This window comes from Augochlora pura, chromosome 7, assembly GCF_028453695.1.
Source record: "Augochlora pura isolate Apur16 chromosome 7, APUR_v2.2.1, whole genome shotgun sequence".
Taxonomy (NCBI): domain Eukaryota; kingdom Metazoa; phylum Arthropoda; class Insecta; order Hymenoptera; family Halictidae; genus Augochlora; species Augochlora pura.
This window is the reverse complement of record NC_135778.1, coordinates 17,120,651-17,135,557: the sequence shown is the minus strand read 5'-3', so window position 1 is coordinate 17,135,557 and position 14,907 is coordinate 17,120,651. Positions and strand designations below refer to the sequence as shown.

At 49.0% G+C, this 14,907-nt stretch overlaps 1 protein-coding gene across 11 annotated transcripts in view; it reads right to left on the bottom strand.

The window, feature by feature from the left end:
* Positions 1-114: 114 nt before the first annotated feature.
* Positions 115-14,907, bottom strand: part of LOC144473590 (protein bric-a-brac 1) — a 267,144-nt gene continuing 252,351 nt past the window's right edge. For 4 of the 11 annotated variants that reach the window (XM_078187565.1, XM_078187566.1, XM_078187567.1 and 1 more), the window contains 4 exons: positions 10,815-10,995; positions 9,492-9,583; positions 8,364-8,603; positions 115-8,232 (listed from right to left, as the gene is read on the bottom strand). In XM_078187565.1, coding sequence (XP_078043691.1) covers positions 7,682-8,232; positions 8,364-8,603; positions 9,492-9,583; positions 10,815-10,995 — 1,064 coding nt within the window. In that variant the 3' untranslated portion in view covers positions 115-7,681. Of the gene's footprint in view, positions 8,233-8,363; positions 8,604-9,491; positions 9,584-10,814; positions 10,996-12,523; positions 14,876-14,907 lie in introns of those variants that run through there. The other 7 variants (XM_078187569.1, XM_078187568.1, XM_078187570.1 and 4 more) reach the window with 7 other exon arrangements.

The window sequence follows — 14,907 nt, the reverse complement described above, 5'->3', positions numbered from 1 at the left end:
GGGTAGGTAGGCAGGCAGGCAGGCAGGTAGGTAGGTAGGTAGATAGGTAGGTTGGTAGGTAGGTAGGTAGGTAGGTAGGTAGGTAGGTAGGTAGGTAGGTAATGTAACGCTTACTCCACTATATATAGGGTGTATTTATAATAATAGCATATGTCGGTAGAACGTCATCTTACATGCTAATCGGTAATAAATAAAAGAGGAATTTGTAATGGTTGACAAGGTTTTGCTTTGCATCCGTGACTACAAAAGTAAAACTATTTTATCGAAACGCCTCGACGTGTGTCCCCAAAGTATTTCGGAATGAAACGGAAAAGCAAACGTCGCTTCGCGATTCGTCACGGGTACATACAATTGCTGTTTTGGAGGCAACTATTCGCGTATTGGGTTTCTGTATCGGGTTTTCTCAATCAATTATTGACTATCTACTCAAAAGAAATACTTCGTTTTAACGTAAAAATAGAAAGAAATAGTAACTATAAACTATCGCCATCTGCAAAGAAACTCGGCGCTGGTCGTCGTCCTTGGACAGCGAGCGTCTTTCTATAGGCCGCTTATCGACGATTTCGAACGGAATCGATCATCGAGATTACAGGCGGCGGAAACAAAGACGGATCCTATGGTCCGCCTTCGCGGATAATTCGCGCGAACGAGGCTGAAACGTCCTTATGTATAAGCGGATTCGCTAAAAATTTCGAGGTAAGAACTGGTCTGAAGTCGGCTACGATCAGCCTCGATCGCGAAAATTTTGTTTTATCCTCCTGTTTCCCGGACTTCGTCGTTCTAATACTCGCGAGGCATTGCTCGGAGAGGCCGCGTGCGCTCCAGACTTTTATTCGCAAGCGTTTTCAAAAATATTTGTTATCGTACCAAAAACGGAGAACGCGTTTACGCCCCTCTCTCTTTCTCTCTTCCTTTCTCTCTCGCTCTCTCTCCCTTTTTCTCTCTCTCTCGTTATGCGCGACCAATGCCCCTTTGGCGCGCTTCAGCGGCAGATTCAAACGGAACAGAGGCCTCGTTATCATTCAACTACGATAAAAGTATCTTCACGAGCGGACAAATAAATATATTACAAGGTTACGATAATAAAGATGAACTTTGTTGTATAATTAATGTTGCATTTTCTCTATTTACAGTGAACGCGCGGTTGTGTTTGTCTCTGTTGCGTAGCGTATGATGTGTGTACTCTTCCGGTGTACCTGTCCCCAGAATGTCAACGGTGTGTCTGCATGCGTCTCCGTGTATGTGTATGTATATATCTTTTGTCACCTGGTTCTCGCATATTCTTCAGCACTTGTTGCGATTGTTCTGTTTCACCGCTGTATCCTGCGTCGTTTTAATACATTCTCTCCTATAGCTATTATTATCCGTTGCTCTGACTGAGAGCGAAGGCCGAACAAATTGGTCGCTCTAAGCCAATGAATGGGCCATCCCCACTGTACCATTCGGCCACGCACGTGGTGAGACTATAAAGTGGGGGCTAGGTGGCGCGAGTGACCTTGAACGACCAACATCTTTCGCCTCATCGAGATTCAAAGTTTTCGCGGCTCCGCGCGACCCGCGGCTCTCGCTTCTAACACCTTGATAAGCAAATCTTTCATTTCAATTTGTACAATCCGCCGAAGGAATTGCAAATTAATTCTGATTATTAACAACTAACAATTTGGTTGAAAATTTATCCGATTAATCGACTATTTGAAAGAGTTAACAGCGAGAACCGCACAGTCGATCGCTTGCAACCTCTCCAACTTCTTGTCGCTGGCTGCGTTCGTTTTTTCTATCGTGTATACGTGTGTATGTTTTTCGTAGGTGTGTGTACGTGTGCGTGTGTTTTTGTGTCTGTCTGTAAGAGTGTGAATGACCGTACAAGTTTCAGATACGCGTATCGTGATTTATTGAATATCGGCTCGCGACCGGGTGTGTACGATTAAATAATCAGGTTTCTGAAAAATGTGCGGTTCTATTGCTCGACTACTAGTTTCTGTAAATTAGGATGCCACCTAGTGTTTATCCTCGAATGGTTCGGCCGTTACCGCGGCAGAGAAATGGAAAACACGGGATGGATTTTCCCCTTCTGCACGGTACGACGCGTTTCTTCTTCCGCTGCCGTAACGTCCCTTTAAATTCTCTTTCATTCTTACTCTCTCTTTCTCTATCACTCTCTCTCTCTCTCTATCTATCTATCTATCTCTCACAGTCGCTCACTCTTTCTTTCTCTCTCTCTCTTTCTCTCTCTGCCTATCCTTGGTTTCCGCCGATGAACGCCGTTACGTATTACACATCCTGTAAACTAGTCGTAAATCGCGGATACGGGACTACTACGCTTCGTTAATCGCTTTATTCGTACACAGTTTTGCTGAGGATTATTTTGTTAGGGTACCTTTACCTTTTCTTCTTTCCTCGTGGATCAAGTGTGGCTGTCGGTGTATGTCGGTCGATTGTTAATTATAAACACGATGTTACACCTCGAATCTAAGGCGAAAATAAAGGTAAGAGTTCGGCGCGTGCGTGATACATTTCAGATCCTGTCTCTCGCGGGTTCGCAAAATGGAACGAAGTCGAATATTTCTGTAAACTATTGGCCGCCTTAATATTCAAACGCCTTGATACTCGAGCTATGGTTCGCCAGTCACGAGTCAAGAAAATCGCTCCGAATAGACCGCAGGGCCAAATCTCGTCGCGAGTAGAGGCGCCCTCGATACTCCGTGGAGCGATCCATACCGCAGTTTGATGTAGAGCGATCTCCTTCGAATCTGGTCAGCAGAGTCCGGATAGAAGAAAACTTTTCATCTTGGCCTGTTGATATTGGGACAATTGAAGTCCATACCTGGTTCACGCTCGGTTCACGCCTGATCCTTACTTGAACTTGTACGAACGAGAACACGTGGACAGCGTGCAGGGAATGACTTTTCCTGTGTCCGGCTACAGAATAAAGTACGGATAGAATTCTCGAGCATCAGGCTGTTAAAATATTTTCGGCAGGCTCGCTATAGCTGCGACTGTATTCCCCACCCTACGGCTCGGTACGTTGCGCTCGCGGAAAACCTTTCACGGCTCCTTTCGATCACGCGATTCGCAGAGGAGGTGGCGCGATTTGCGTTTCGCGACTTGCAAAGCTATCGGCTTTGTTTGCCGTTTTGCGACGCTTTTCCATTAGCCTTCGATACGTCTTGCGTATCGCAGCTAGTTTTTCGGATTTTCTGGCCGCCCCAAGACGGATCGAGAGCTTGGAAAACCCGCGAGATCGATCGATAAGCGAGCGAAACGCAGAAGCCACGAGGACAAATGGGCAGGTTTTCTTCCTCTCTTGGTTTCTCACATACGCACACACACTTTCTCGCTTTCTCTCTCTTTCTCTCTCTCTCTCTCTCTCTCGCTTTATATCTCTCTATCTTTATGTTTCTCTTTCTCTCAGTCTCTCAGTCTCTCTCTTTCGCTCTGTCTCTCGTTCGCCTCTCTGAAAAGTGGTATACTAGCGTCACGCCCGTCCGTCCTTACGTTGCCTCGATAAAAATTCTAAGAGCTACTTTATCTTCGACTCTAGGGTCCTTACACTTTTGTCTAACTTAATCTCTTCTTCGCGTGAACTTTTGTTTCGTCCTCGACGACGTTTGAACGGAAAAACTGCGCATCATCGCTTCCTCCCACAAAAGTAAAACGCGTCCAGCAGAAACCTTATATAGCGTCAATATATCAATTTATGTATATATATACTTTTTTTTGTCTCATATATATATTTACTTTACTTTGTGTCCTATATCAATAATAGCGTATTAGATGCTTTTTTTTGTTCACTTACATCTTATGTATGTAATATAAGTATCTTTGTTCTTTTTTTCTTTCTTCATCATCTGTTCACAGATATATATCAAAATGCGTAAACGAAAGTTTCTCGAAATATCCGTTCCCTCTGCTGATTCAAGTCATACGCTTGCCTCTCCTCCTGCGTTTACGTTCATCTGCGTTCGATCTCTCGTTTTTTCTTCAGTTCTTTCTCGCATCTCCTTTCTCTCGGTCCCATTCTCACGTACGTTCTCGCTTCGATTTTCTCCCCCCCTTTTACTCTGTTCAGCATTCTCACGCGTTCTCTCGCCCTATATCCCTCTCGTACAAGCGAATCAAAAGAAACGTTTACGAGAATATGCCATTCAGGGTATTACCGGTAGTGGTTAGATCCGAAACAGAAATTTTGTCCGGCTTTCTTTGCTTGTTGATCCTGTACATTCGCTCGGCACGCACACACAAAAGGATTCGTAGACACATTGCGTAATCGACGAAGAAAAATCTTTTTTCCTAACTTCCCCCCCCCCCCCCCCCCATCCATCCCCCCGCGTTGCCCGATAAAAGGAAAGCCAAAAGTTTTCTCGTAAAATATTCCGGTGTTTTCCGCCATCGATTCTATCCTCGACTATTAACCGTGGTGCTCTTTAGAATACTTCCTAGAAATCGCGCAGCGTCGTTAATGACTTCGAGACGAGACGAAGAGAATTATACGCATAGCTATATACGTATTTAACGCGTGTCGCTGAGAAGAAATCTTGTGTAAGAATTTGTTTTTACGCAACGTCCCCACAAATAATACTTTTTCTTTTCGTGTTCATCGTTTTCTTCATCTATTTTTTTTCCTCGTCTTTCTGTTTCAGTCGCAAACGGTGTATCCGGTGACGCGAAATTTCGAACGACTTTTCATCATGTACAAGTGGTCACGGTCTACGGGACACGTTAATTTTTTTTCTTTGAAAGGCACTTACTACTTTTTTTTTATACAATATTAATTTTAATCTCTTCCACATTCTCGCCTGTTCACATGCCCCATCCTCTGCATTCTCGCTCTCTTTCGCGCTCTCTCTCCCTCCCTTTCGCTCGATGTCTCTTTCTCTCTCTTTCTTTCCCTCTTGCACATTCTCCCCCTAATCCTTCGCCCCCCCACCCCCCTACCCACCCTCGTACCCTTGGCGCTAATTTTTCCTCGCAATTTCGTTTGCAGCTCTTTGAACTCGTATTTTTCCCCTCTTTTTCTCCCTTCCAATTCCATCTCCACGCTTCGTCTCTCGAATATCTTCTTTCGCTTCACCCTCGCCCGTTGGTTTCGTTCAAATTTACCTTCTCGTTGAACACATTAAGCCTAAATCGTAATAAAATCTTTTAAGATCGCGATCTACCGCATTTTCCTTTGTTTCCTATCTTTTCCCACGTTATCTCTTTCTCTCTCTCTCTCTCTTCATCTCTCCGTTTCTCTCCCGCTATCCGTGTTTCGATTCACGCGGAAAATAATAATCGTGCTCTCGTAACGTCCCGGAATACGTCTTTCGTTCATTTTTTTTTCCCCGTTCACGCCCCCAAAAAAATCTTTCGTATCAAGAATAACACGTCTCAAAGTTTTCCCCGAATTTGTTTAATTTTCTAATGGCCGATAATAATAATATATCTTGCTAATCGATCCTCCTCGCGAAATACTTTCCTAACGAACTGTCTCATTAAATCCGTTAAAGCTTCCGGTTAGGGGAGTGGCGCGAGAACAACGGTCCTTCCGAAAAATTTGCCTAGACAAACGGATAATACGACTGACCGAAACTATGCGCTCCATTTTTTTAGTTTCTTCTTTACCGAGCAAAAGCGAAAAGCGATGGTCTTTTCCTTTCACAGAAGGCCACTTCGAAAATTGTTATTTTTTTTTGTTTCTTTACTTTTTTAATACTTACAAAGAGTCACTCGAACCGGTGTGCCGACTTTAAAAAATCTCTCCATTCTTCCCCATCTTTTCTTACATCAACGTTTTTGTTTTTAGAAAGTACCGTTTCCCTTTTCACACTCGCGCTCCTTTTCCAATTTGTCTCTTGTCCTCCATTTTTCACAGTCGCTCTCCCACTTTCTCTCTCATTCGCTCATCCTTTCTCTCTCTCTCTCTCTCTCTCTCTCTCTCTCTCTCTAACTCTCTTTCTCTCGCTCTCTCTTTCTTTCTCTCTCTTCCCTTCTTTCCTCTAAAATTGTCCCTGGGATGGCTAGGCCCGAAACGAACTCGCTTGTGGACGTCGCACGATATCTCTGAACGGCGGTCCGTGGTAAGAACGATCGACGAGTAGACTCGCGAATCCAAATTCGAATCTGAATCGGCAGCTGTCGGGGCCGAAAAACTCTCGGAGTGATGGATTCTGTAACCGATCCGTCCGTCGATTCGCAGGCTACTCGACGCTTGATCGTTCTCCGATTGTCGAGGATCGAGGGTCCCTTCGCGAAAAAGTCGTACGCGCGGTATGTAAAATTTTGAAAAATAGCACGATCTTTCCGAAACAAAAGCATTCGGTCGCGCGCGCACACGCATTGTCTCGCATTCTCACGGTGAATCTCAGGCAAGCAGTGTTTCTCTCGTCGACTCTCAACGCGCACGCGATCGCAACAACAACGGATGCACGCCGCTCTCGCACACTCGCACACCTCTATCGACATGTTCTCCAATTCCAAATTCAATGAATTTCCTCGTTTCCCTAATCTCTAAACCTTATAATTTTTATACTTGGCATACCCCAAATATGGCAGGAAGGCAATCATTACACTTAATAAAGTATAGCAATCGGTTTTTTGTTCTTTCTTCGCATGTTTTCTCTCTTTCGGTGTTCGCTCTCGAGTCGAACAGCGCTCGTCCTCATCTCCCTCCCCCCCCTCCCTCTCTCGTTCCATGAGGGTTTTTAGTCGTTTTCTCGTGCGACAGACACTCGTAAGCAAATTTTGTACATCTTGGGTTCGCCGGGTTGCTCGCGCGGTTCCCCGCGCGTCTCCACGCGCGGAATTCTCTATAACTGCGCGCGTTTCCCGGACGATCCTAACCGAACAACGATCTAAGATTCTCCGATCATCCGGGCTGCATCGATTCCCGACGAGCCGCGTCGCGATCAAAAAACTGAAACATCTATGTCCGCGCCGACGAACCGATCCGATCCCGGCGGCGATCGATCGACGCGGATAATGGCCCGTGGCCCGAGGCCGCGCGCCAATTACTATACATTTGGCATTAAACGTACGGTTATCGTATATGCGTGAATATATAAATCTCGAGTTTAAGCGTGTGTCTCTGGCGCCACGCGGTGCTCGCTCGCTCTTCTCCCCTTTCTCAGTGAATACAGCATACTTTCCGAGAGCCGGTGGACTCGCGACCGGCGACCGATCCGGTCGCGCTAGATCCACGCGATTCACGCGACACGCCGCCGGCGGCAGGCGACCGCGAGCGATCGCGATCACGATCCACGTCCGAGATCGCGAGGGAAGAAAAGTGTCGGTCTGGTTTCGGTCCGGCGAGGGTCGATTGCGACCCCGCGTGCCTGCTCGCCGGCTCGCGTCCCTCTTCTCCCCGTCTTCCTTTCTCTGCATCATTTTGATTGTAAGCCTCGATCTCGTCCAAGATCGCTACAGGTATACTTTTGCGTCGCTGCGAGAGCGTATCCTCGCTCGAGTCGCCCGAGTTGCTCGAGATTCGGTCGCGATCGGACGAATCCGCCGACACCGCAGCGGCTCGCTGCTAGAATCGTGTTCCGGAGCCGATCGGGTCGGCTAATTAGTCGCGTCACTACCCCGCTCGAAACGCTCGGCTGCGCGGAAAGAGCCGGCCGCTGACGGAGAAGCCTGTTGCGACCGAAGCTGGTCCAACCGGCAACGATTAGCTCTTTCGTGCTCGGCTGTCGCTGGCTTACTATTCGCAACGGGAGTCCGTCAGTGGCTCGAGCTTCACCGGGATCTTGTCCTTGTCCTTCAGCCCGTGCGGGCTCTTGACGAGATCTGCGATGTCTTCTTGGAAGAGATTCTCTGGCCGCGGGCTAACGAAACTTCGCGCCGGCTTGTAGGTCATTCCGCTGACACCAATGCCGACCTCCACGCTGCTGGGTATGTGTCCCGGGTCCATCAGCGGGCCCAGCGGGCTCGCCAGGGGACTCTCCATCGGGCTTTCGGGTGGGCCGCCGGATCCCGGGCTAGCCAGGCCAAGATTCAACGGCGAGTTGCCGTTGTTGCCCGGTCCGGGTCCAGGCATAGGTCCCCCTCCGCCGCTGCCGTTGTTGCTGCCGATCACGGCACCGCTGTTGTTGCTGTTGTGATGATGCTGGCTGGCCTGCATCGCCGCCTGTAGATTCGACGACAGGCTGGTCGACATGTTCGACGACAGGTTCGTCGAGAGATTCGTCGCCATCATTTCGTGTTGCTGCGAGTGCGCCGCTGCTACCATGCTACACATCTGATGTCGCAGACCTGCGTGAAAACGTTGCTCGGTCAGAAGGTTAATCGAAAGTAGCCGGATTACCCGAGCAAACGTCGATCCCACCGCATTTACAGGAGGAAGCGTCCGCTAGCTCGGCTAGAGGAAAGAGACGTTACGTTACCTTGGGCGACCGCCGCAACCGCGGCCGCGGCTGCAGCTCCGGGGCTGACCGCTCCTTCCGGGCCGTTGCAGGCGGCGTAATTCGCCAAACTCGGGTACATGGAGGCTGGCTCTTCCTTGACGATGTGCGGCGAGTGACCGTCGCGGAACACGACAGCCCGGATCACGCCGCGGATGTGCTCGTCGGGCCAGACGCCCAGCAGAATCCTCTGCGGCCTGCCTCTTCCCTTCGGGCGGAGATCTGAGCAGCCAACAACGGCCGAGAATGGTATTTCAGTGTCAACAATCGATTTTACCGCGACGTATTCGCGACGGTACACCGTTTCTCGAACTTCGGTTCGACGTACCCGCGGAATGAGACTCGCCTTCATCCGTTAACCCCTTGTCGCGGAAAAAACGCGATCGTATTCGCGGCACCGGAGTTAACAGGCGAGCTCGTTTAACGTCTTCTCTACCGGCAGTTGCTAATGTCACTTTAAAGGGACTTGTCAAGCTTTCATAGATCGGCATCCGGCATCTAATGCGTTCGAAACGACAATTCGATCGCGACGAGTGCGTTACGTGTGTTCGGATCATAGTCCGAAATGCAGCGGCGACGTTGACGAAAAGGGAAGGTGAAAGTGAAGACGAGAACGCAGTATTATCCATGTCTCGAAGAATCATCGATCATGCTCTATTAACGCCCCTCCCCCTCCCCGAGTTAATTCATTGACCATTCGAGCCGTTTATTTCGAAAGCGGCCCAAGTTCATTTTCTAAAAAACGTCGAACTAGCTATTTCATAATATTTACATTTTCACCTTATATATAATATTATTTCAGCAAATTCAAACATTATAGTATATAATCAGTTTATACAATATTATACTATATACTACATAAACATTTTTTATATATTATACGCTACATAATCAGTTCCCAATACTTTTAATTTGACTAATACGCAAGATCTTCGAATACATATCTGGCTTTTCAAATAAATGGACTTTCGCCAGATTCAAAATAAACGGCTGACTTGTCACGGAGGACAAGCGGCCCCGATCAGGATCTCGTTACACGTCCACACTTCCCCTAAATCCATGATCGAGAAACGGCCGTGTCGCGACGATTTAGTTAAAATGGCAACTAACACTCACCGGCCCCGCCGTCGGCGCTCGGACCCAGCATGTTGTGCACCCGGTTGGCATAAAGAACAAAGGTCGGATACGGGATGTCATATTTCCTGCAAAAGAAACACCAGTGATCCGTTTGCGAGACGCTTTCGTTAGCATGCTATACGTTGACCCTCTCGGGTACGCATGGGGGCTGCACAGCCTCGATCGATTCTCGTTAAGATTATCGGACCCGTTCCGCGAAACGTTCCCTCGATCGTGCGCCCCCTTGTTCGCGCAAAGGGAAAAACCTTTTAACGGCGACGCGTTATTACGCGTACGCGATACGCGTTTTACGAGCCGGCTGTAAAAAGTTCTTAAGACGGCCGCGGCTCGACTCGGCTCGGTATGGCTCGAGCGCAGTGCCCGCCTGCGATTCTTTCTTCTTCCGCGTTTTGACCCATTTAAGTCGCTTGCCCGCGGCTCGCCATAGTCGAAACAATCGCGCGCGCGCGAGAGAGAGAGAGAGAGAGAGAGAGAGAGAGAGAGAGTTCGGAATGGCGCGATCCCCATAGTTCTTCGATCTTTTCCACGCCGCGTTCAGCCGTCAAAGACCGTCGTCTACCGGGGATAACGAATTTCTACAACCCTCGAAGAACAATTCCACGGTGGAAGATCGAAAACGAACGCGTTTAAGATGTCTCGAGACCCGACAACCAGATACGGCGACAGTATCGTTTAAGATTCGGCATTTCATTGCAGAGGCGGTCCGATGAACTTCCTTAGTTGAATTGAACTCGTCGCGCCGCAAATATCCATCTAATAATGAAATTCTTCTCAGCGCGGGTTCCTTAAACGGTTGAAACGTCTGACGTGGACGTAATCCAGACGATTTGGCTGCTTAAAGTTAAATAACGGTGCGACGCGGGTCCTCTGTTCCACGACCGTACAAAATTCAGTTCGGCCAAGTTTGAGCGCGACTCGCGGTGGCGAGAATCGCGGAGGCGCTGGCCAGAAGTCGTGTCTCCGGAGACAAATTATTCAGATGTTTCGTTATAAAACGTCTCCGTGACAATCCTTTGACAATCAATATCTAATACCGCGGGAGCCAGATACGAATCGTAACGATTCAACGCGACGATCCATGCAAATCTGGAACCATGAAACCGAGGAGATACAAATAGGTACGGAGTCGCTTCTAATTTTGTATTTTTGATTTTACTCGTGATCTTGTTCGCGGGGATTAGGCGCGCGTCGACGAGGAAAGGTAAACGGAACCGTTCCGTTCCGTTCCCTTCCGTACCGTTCGGGATGAAAAAGACCAGACAGAAGAACGGATGAAAAGTAGAAGTTGGAGATTACCTCGCGGCTTGACTCAGGGATAATCCCTCCTTGAGGACGCTGAAGATCGCCTCCGCCATTGTTTCCGGCCGCCAGGACTTGAGGGGTCCGCGTTCACGGAAACGTAGATTGTGCACCAGGCTCTGATTGGTGTTCCAGCACTTCTGCCACATCGACTGCAGCTGATATTGGTAGCTGTCTGCTAGTTTACGCCCCCCACGGAAAAGAGAAAACAGAAAAAGCACAGCGTTAGTCGGTGTTTCGTTTTCGATCGGGGCGGGGGGAATGAGGATAAAGACGCGATGATCGGTTCGGCATTGGGAAAAAAATCATTCGCGCGGGCAACTTGTCGATCGGCGTTTGCCGAGCATACGTTTACGCGATCGTACGATCGATAAGTTGGCCGCGTTCAGCGTATCGTTGATCGCGATTGTAGTATAAAAACGAATGGTAACGGTGAATGACGTTCGTCGGAAGGATGCGCCGGCGAATGACGTGTATAACGTAAATAGCCAAACGTGGGTAAGTCGAGTCAAGGTGCGACAATCACGTGCGATAGGTTCCCTCGTAGCTGCTTTGCCGAAGCGTACCTGCGAACAAAGTGTTGAAGGCAAATTGCGGCGGGGAAAGGGTCGGGGAATAAAGATGCACACACAGAGACCGCCTTCTGTACGTTCACGTATCGACTGTATTGTCGTTAGCATACAATCCTCGCAAAGGAAGAAAAATAACAGAATGGAAGAAACAAAGAGAGTGAAAGAGAGAGAGAGGGAGAGAGAGGTAGGTAGAGATAGAGAAACGCGTGTGAGTTCGTAACGGAACAAGCTCGCTCGTTAATAGAAAATATTTTGCTTAACGTTAAACCGGTAATCGCAGGCTCGCAACGGTTTGCCTCCGCGGCGCGATACAACTCGAACGCGCGCACGGCTGTACGTCGCGGACGGCTGACCTCAATTCGCAACGATTATTTAATAGTTAACTTATTGGGTTTAATTGAGCATCCTCCAATTTGACGATTAATACAATTAATTGGAAAGACGCGCCCGCCAAGTTGCGCGGACGCGCCGCCCGTTGCGGGCCCGTTGCGCTTGCGTACAAACAAGCGCACGACGCGCGACAATAACGACAATAACGACAATAACGATAGTAACCAAGGAGACGGGAGCCGTCTTTGACCGTTCTGCCGCGATAAACGCCGATTCAGCTTTCCCACAATTTTTCTATCGGTCCTCGAACATGCTGGAGAAAAGCATCGCTATGCTTCTGCCCGAACTTGGAACAGACGCGGAGACTCACGCGGTTGCTCTTTTTCTGCTACGAAGAACTATCTTCCGTTCTAGATTAAACAAGGAATGCCCAATAATAGGAATCCCCAAATCTCCGATTTGTATAGCTCTATCAAGAACAATCTGTCTCGATTACCGTTTTATTTTGAGATCACCGTTTGGAAATAAGCGTTGTCGTAATTTTCAAAAAATCACGCAGCGGTTCGAATCGAAGAATTTCGGGTGCGGCTTTCTTAAATGATCGACTAGCCAGTAACATTTGTTTAACCCTTTGCGGTCGCGAGTTACGACTCTAAGACGCCGCTAAAAATTGTCATGCCATGTTTCTAAATAATTTTTGTCAAATTTGCTTAGATTAAAAAAATTGTTAAGAGTTGTTAACTGTTGCACGAGTCGCAAAATTCGCCTTTCATAACGTATAAAATGCCCCAGGTATGCAAGGGTTGATAGACAGTGCAAGACGCCGTTTGCAAAAGACGCGGCCGCGGCATCTGGTCCAAGTTTCGTAGCAGTGTCTCCATCGCGGTTTCGTCGTTCTAAAAAACGTCGCGAAATCTTCCGATTCGGGCCACCGCACGTCGGTGCCGGGCTTATCGTTATCTTGCGCGAGAGATCAATCGACGGCAGACTTTTCGCGTCGGACTAATTGCGAACACGGCGGCGCTGCGCGTCTTTCCGGTGACGCGTGGAACGTGGAACGTGGAACGTGAAACGCGACGATACGTTTCGGCGAGGTAGCGCTATAATTCTACATATCACGGGACGAGAATCTTAGCGTGTTTCTAGGGACGTCGCGGTCGAGTCCAAAGAGCATCCTGTCGTCCCCGAGAATCAGCTGTAGCACGATCGCGAGCAAACTTCCCCAGAAATAGACCCGCGATCGGGCTCTCCGCCGCCGAGTCTAGTCTCTCCTCTCTTATCCGCCGCGAAAGGTTTCAGCCGCTCGAGGCCACTCTCGTTCGTCCGCGATTTTTATTTCGTTATCGTCCACTGTCTTCTCACCGCCATTACCCTCTCGGTTTCGGCCAGCTAAATAACAGGGTGGAACCACGCTGCCGCTCGGCGGCCTCGAGAAACCGAAATCTCTGGCTCGACCGTAATTACAGGAATGCTCTATCCGGGCCGCGCTCTTCTACGACTTTGTAACATCTTTGTAGGAGACGTGCTCCGATCTTTTTCGATTTCTGCCGAACACCGCCGACGAGCATTCAGAATCCGCGTTGCTGCTTTCGCGACGATGACGGAGTATGTAATATCTGCTGCTCGGTGTTGTGCAACAGCCCACCGGTCGCGGTACCGCTAATTAGTTTCAATGATTCTGTACGCGCTGGACTCTTGTTTCTTTTATCGCAATGCCGAACTCGTCGACGGGTACGCCCGATCGACAATTTGAAAAACTTGCGGCACTCGTTTCTAGGCGAGGCGAGGCGCGACTCGGCTCGGCTCGGCTCGGCTCGGCTCGGCTCTCGTTCAAGGCCAGGCACCACGTCGCTAATACGCAGACAGTTTAAACTCTAATAATCTCGAACGATCGAAATTGTGAGATTCGATGAAATCACAATTGAGGAAGGCACACTCGCGGACAGCGACACGGCTCGTGCAGCGATCGATGGATCGTTTTACAAGCGACGAGAGCCGAGCCGGGCACCGCGATTAGAGGATCGAATTCGCGGTAAATTCTATTCGAGTGGAAGACGTCGGGGAAAGGCACTATATCATCGCTGGTACGATCGTTAGCCGCGGCAACGCAATATATTATTATTTCTATCGCTGTAAACGTAATCATTAGTACTATTATTGCTAAAATTTATTACGCTCGCTATTGGTCCCCGGCTACGGTGGTAGCCGCAGATTCAATGGAATGCGCGTGGAATGTCACAATTGGAAAGAATTCGGATCGCGATCGTTCGAAACGGTTCGTTGCCGTATACCGACGGCAAATTGTAACGATCCTCGGAATTATTACATACACAGGGCACTCTCGACGGAAGACGCGTTCCGGCGTCTTCGTGTTTCGCACAACGGACAAAAGTCAACGATTCGAAGCCTTCGATCAATAGGCTCTCGTGGAATGTAGCGCGTTATGAATTTTAAAGCATTCGTCATTGGCGTAGCCATTTATAAAATGGCTTAACTCGTCGTCTCGCGGTTGTTCGGTCGATCGATCGATTCGTGTCGCAAACGCAGTAACAAATTCGAACAAGTGAAAATGGACTTGCCGGTCCGACACGGACGCGGATCGACGAATAAATAGAATTTTGTCGACGCGCGCGATTAACGATAAACGAGGGAAGTAACGAGGGAAGACTTTTGTCGCGTGCGGGCGAAACACGAGCGAAAGAAGGAAATCTCGCGCGGATCATTGGTCGTTCTCGTTCTCGTCGTTGAAGTAAAGCGAGACTATCGAGTGTTTTTTACAGAATGCCCACCACCAGCGGAACCCCGAGAGACCGTTGAACACGAAGCCGGGCTCGCGCTTCCGTCGGAGCTTCTCGACGAAGTTTAGGATCGCGTTCAGGGACTTTTTGGTGCGGCGATTGTACGGGCTGACGCTGATGTCGCAGCAGAACTCGAGCACGGCGGTCTCCTCGCTCGAGTTCAGGCCCGCCTCCTCGAGGACCATCATGCGCTTCGTCTTCCCGAGGATGTTGTCGTACAGGGTGCCTTTCGGTATCCCGTATTTGGACGACGCCTGGGTGAATCGCATCTTCTGAGTGACCACGGCCTCGATCGCTTCCTGGAGATCGTGCCGCGTCCACGTGGGCGCCTTCAGCTTCAGCAGGGTCGTATAGTCAGCTAGAAAACAGTGTCACGGATTTCGACTTTTT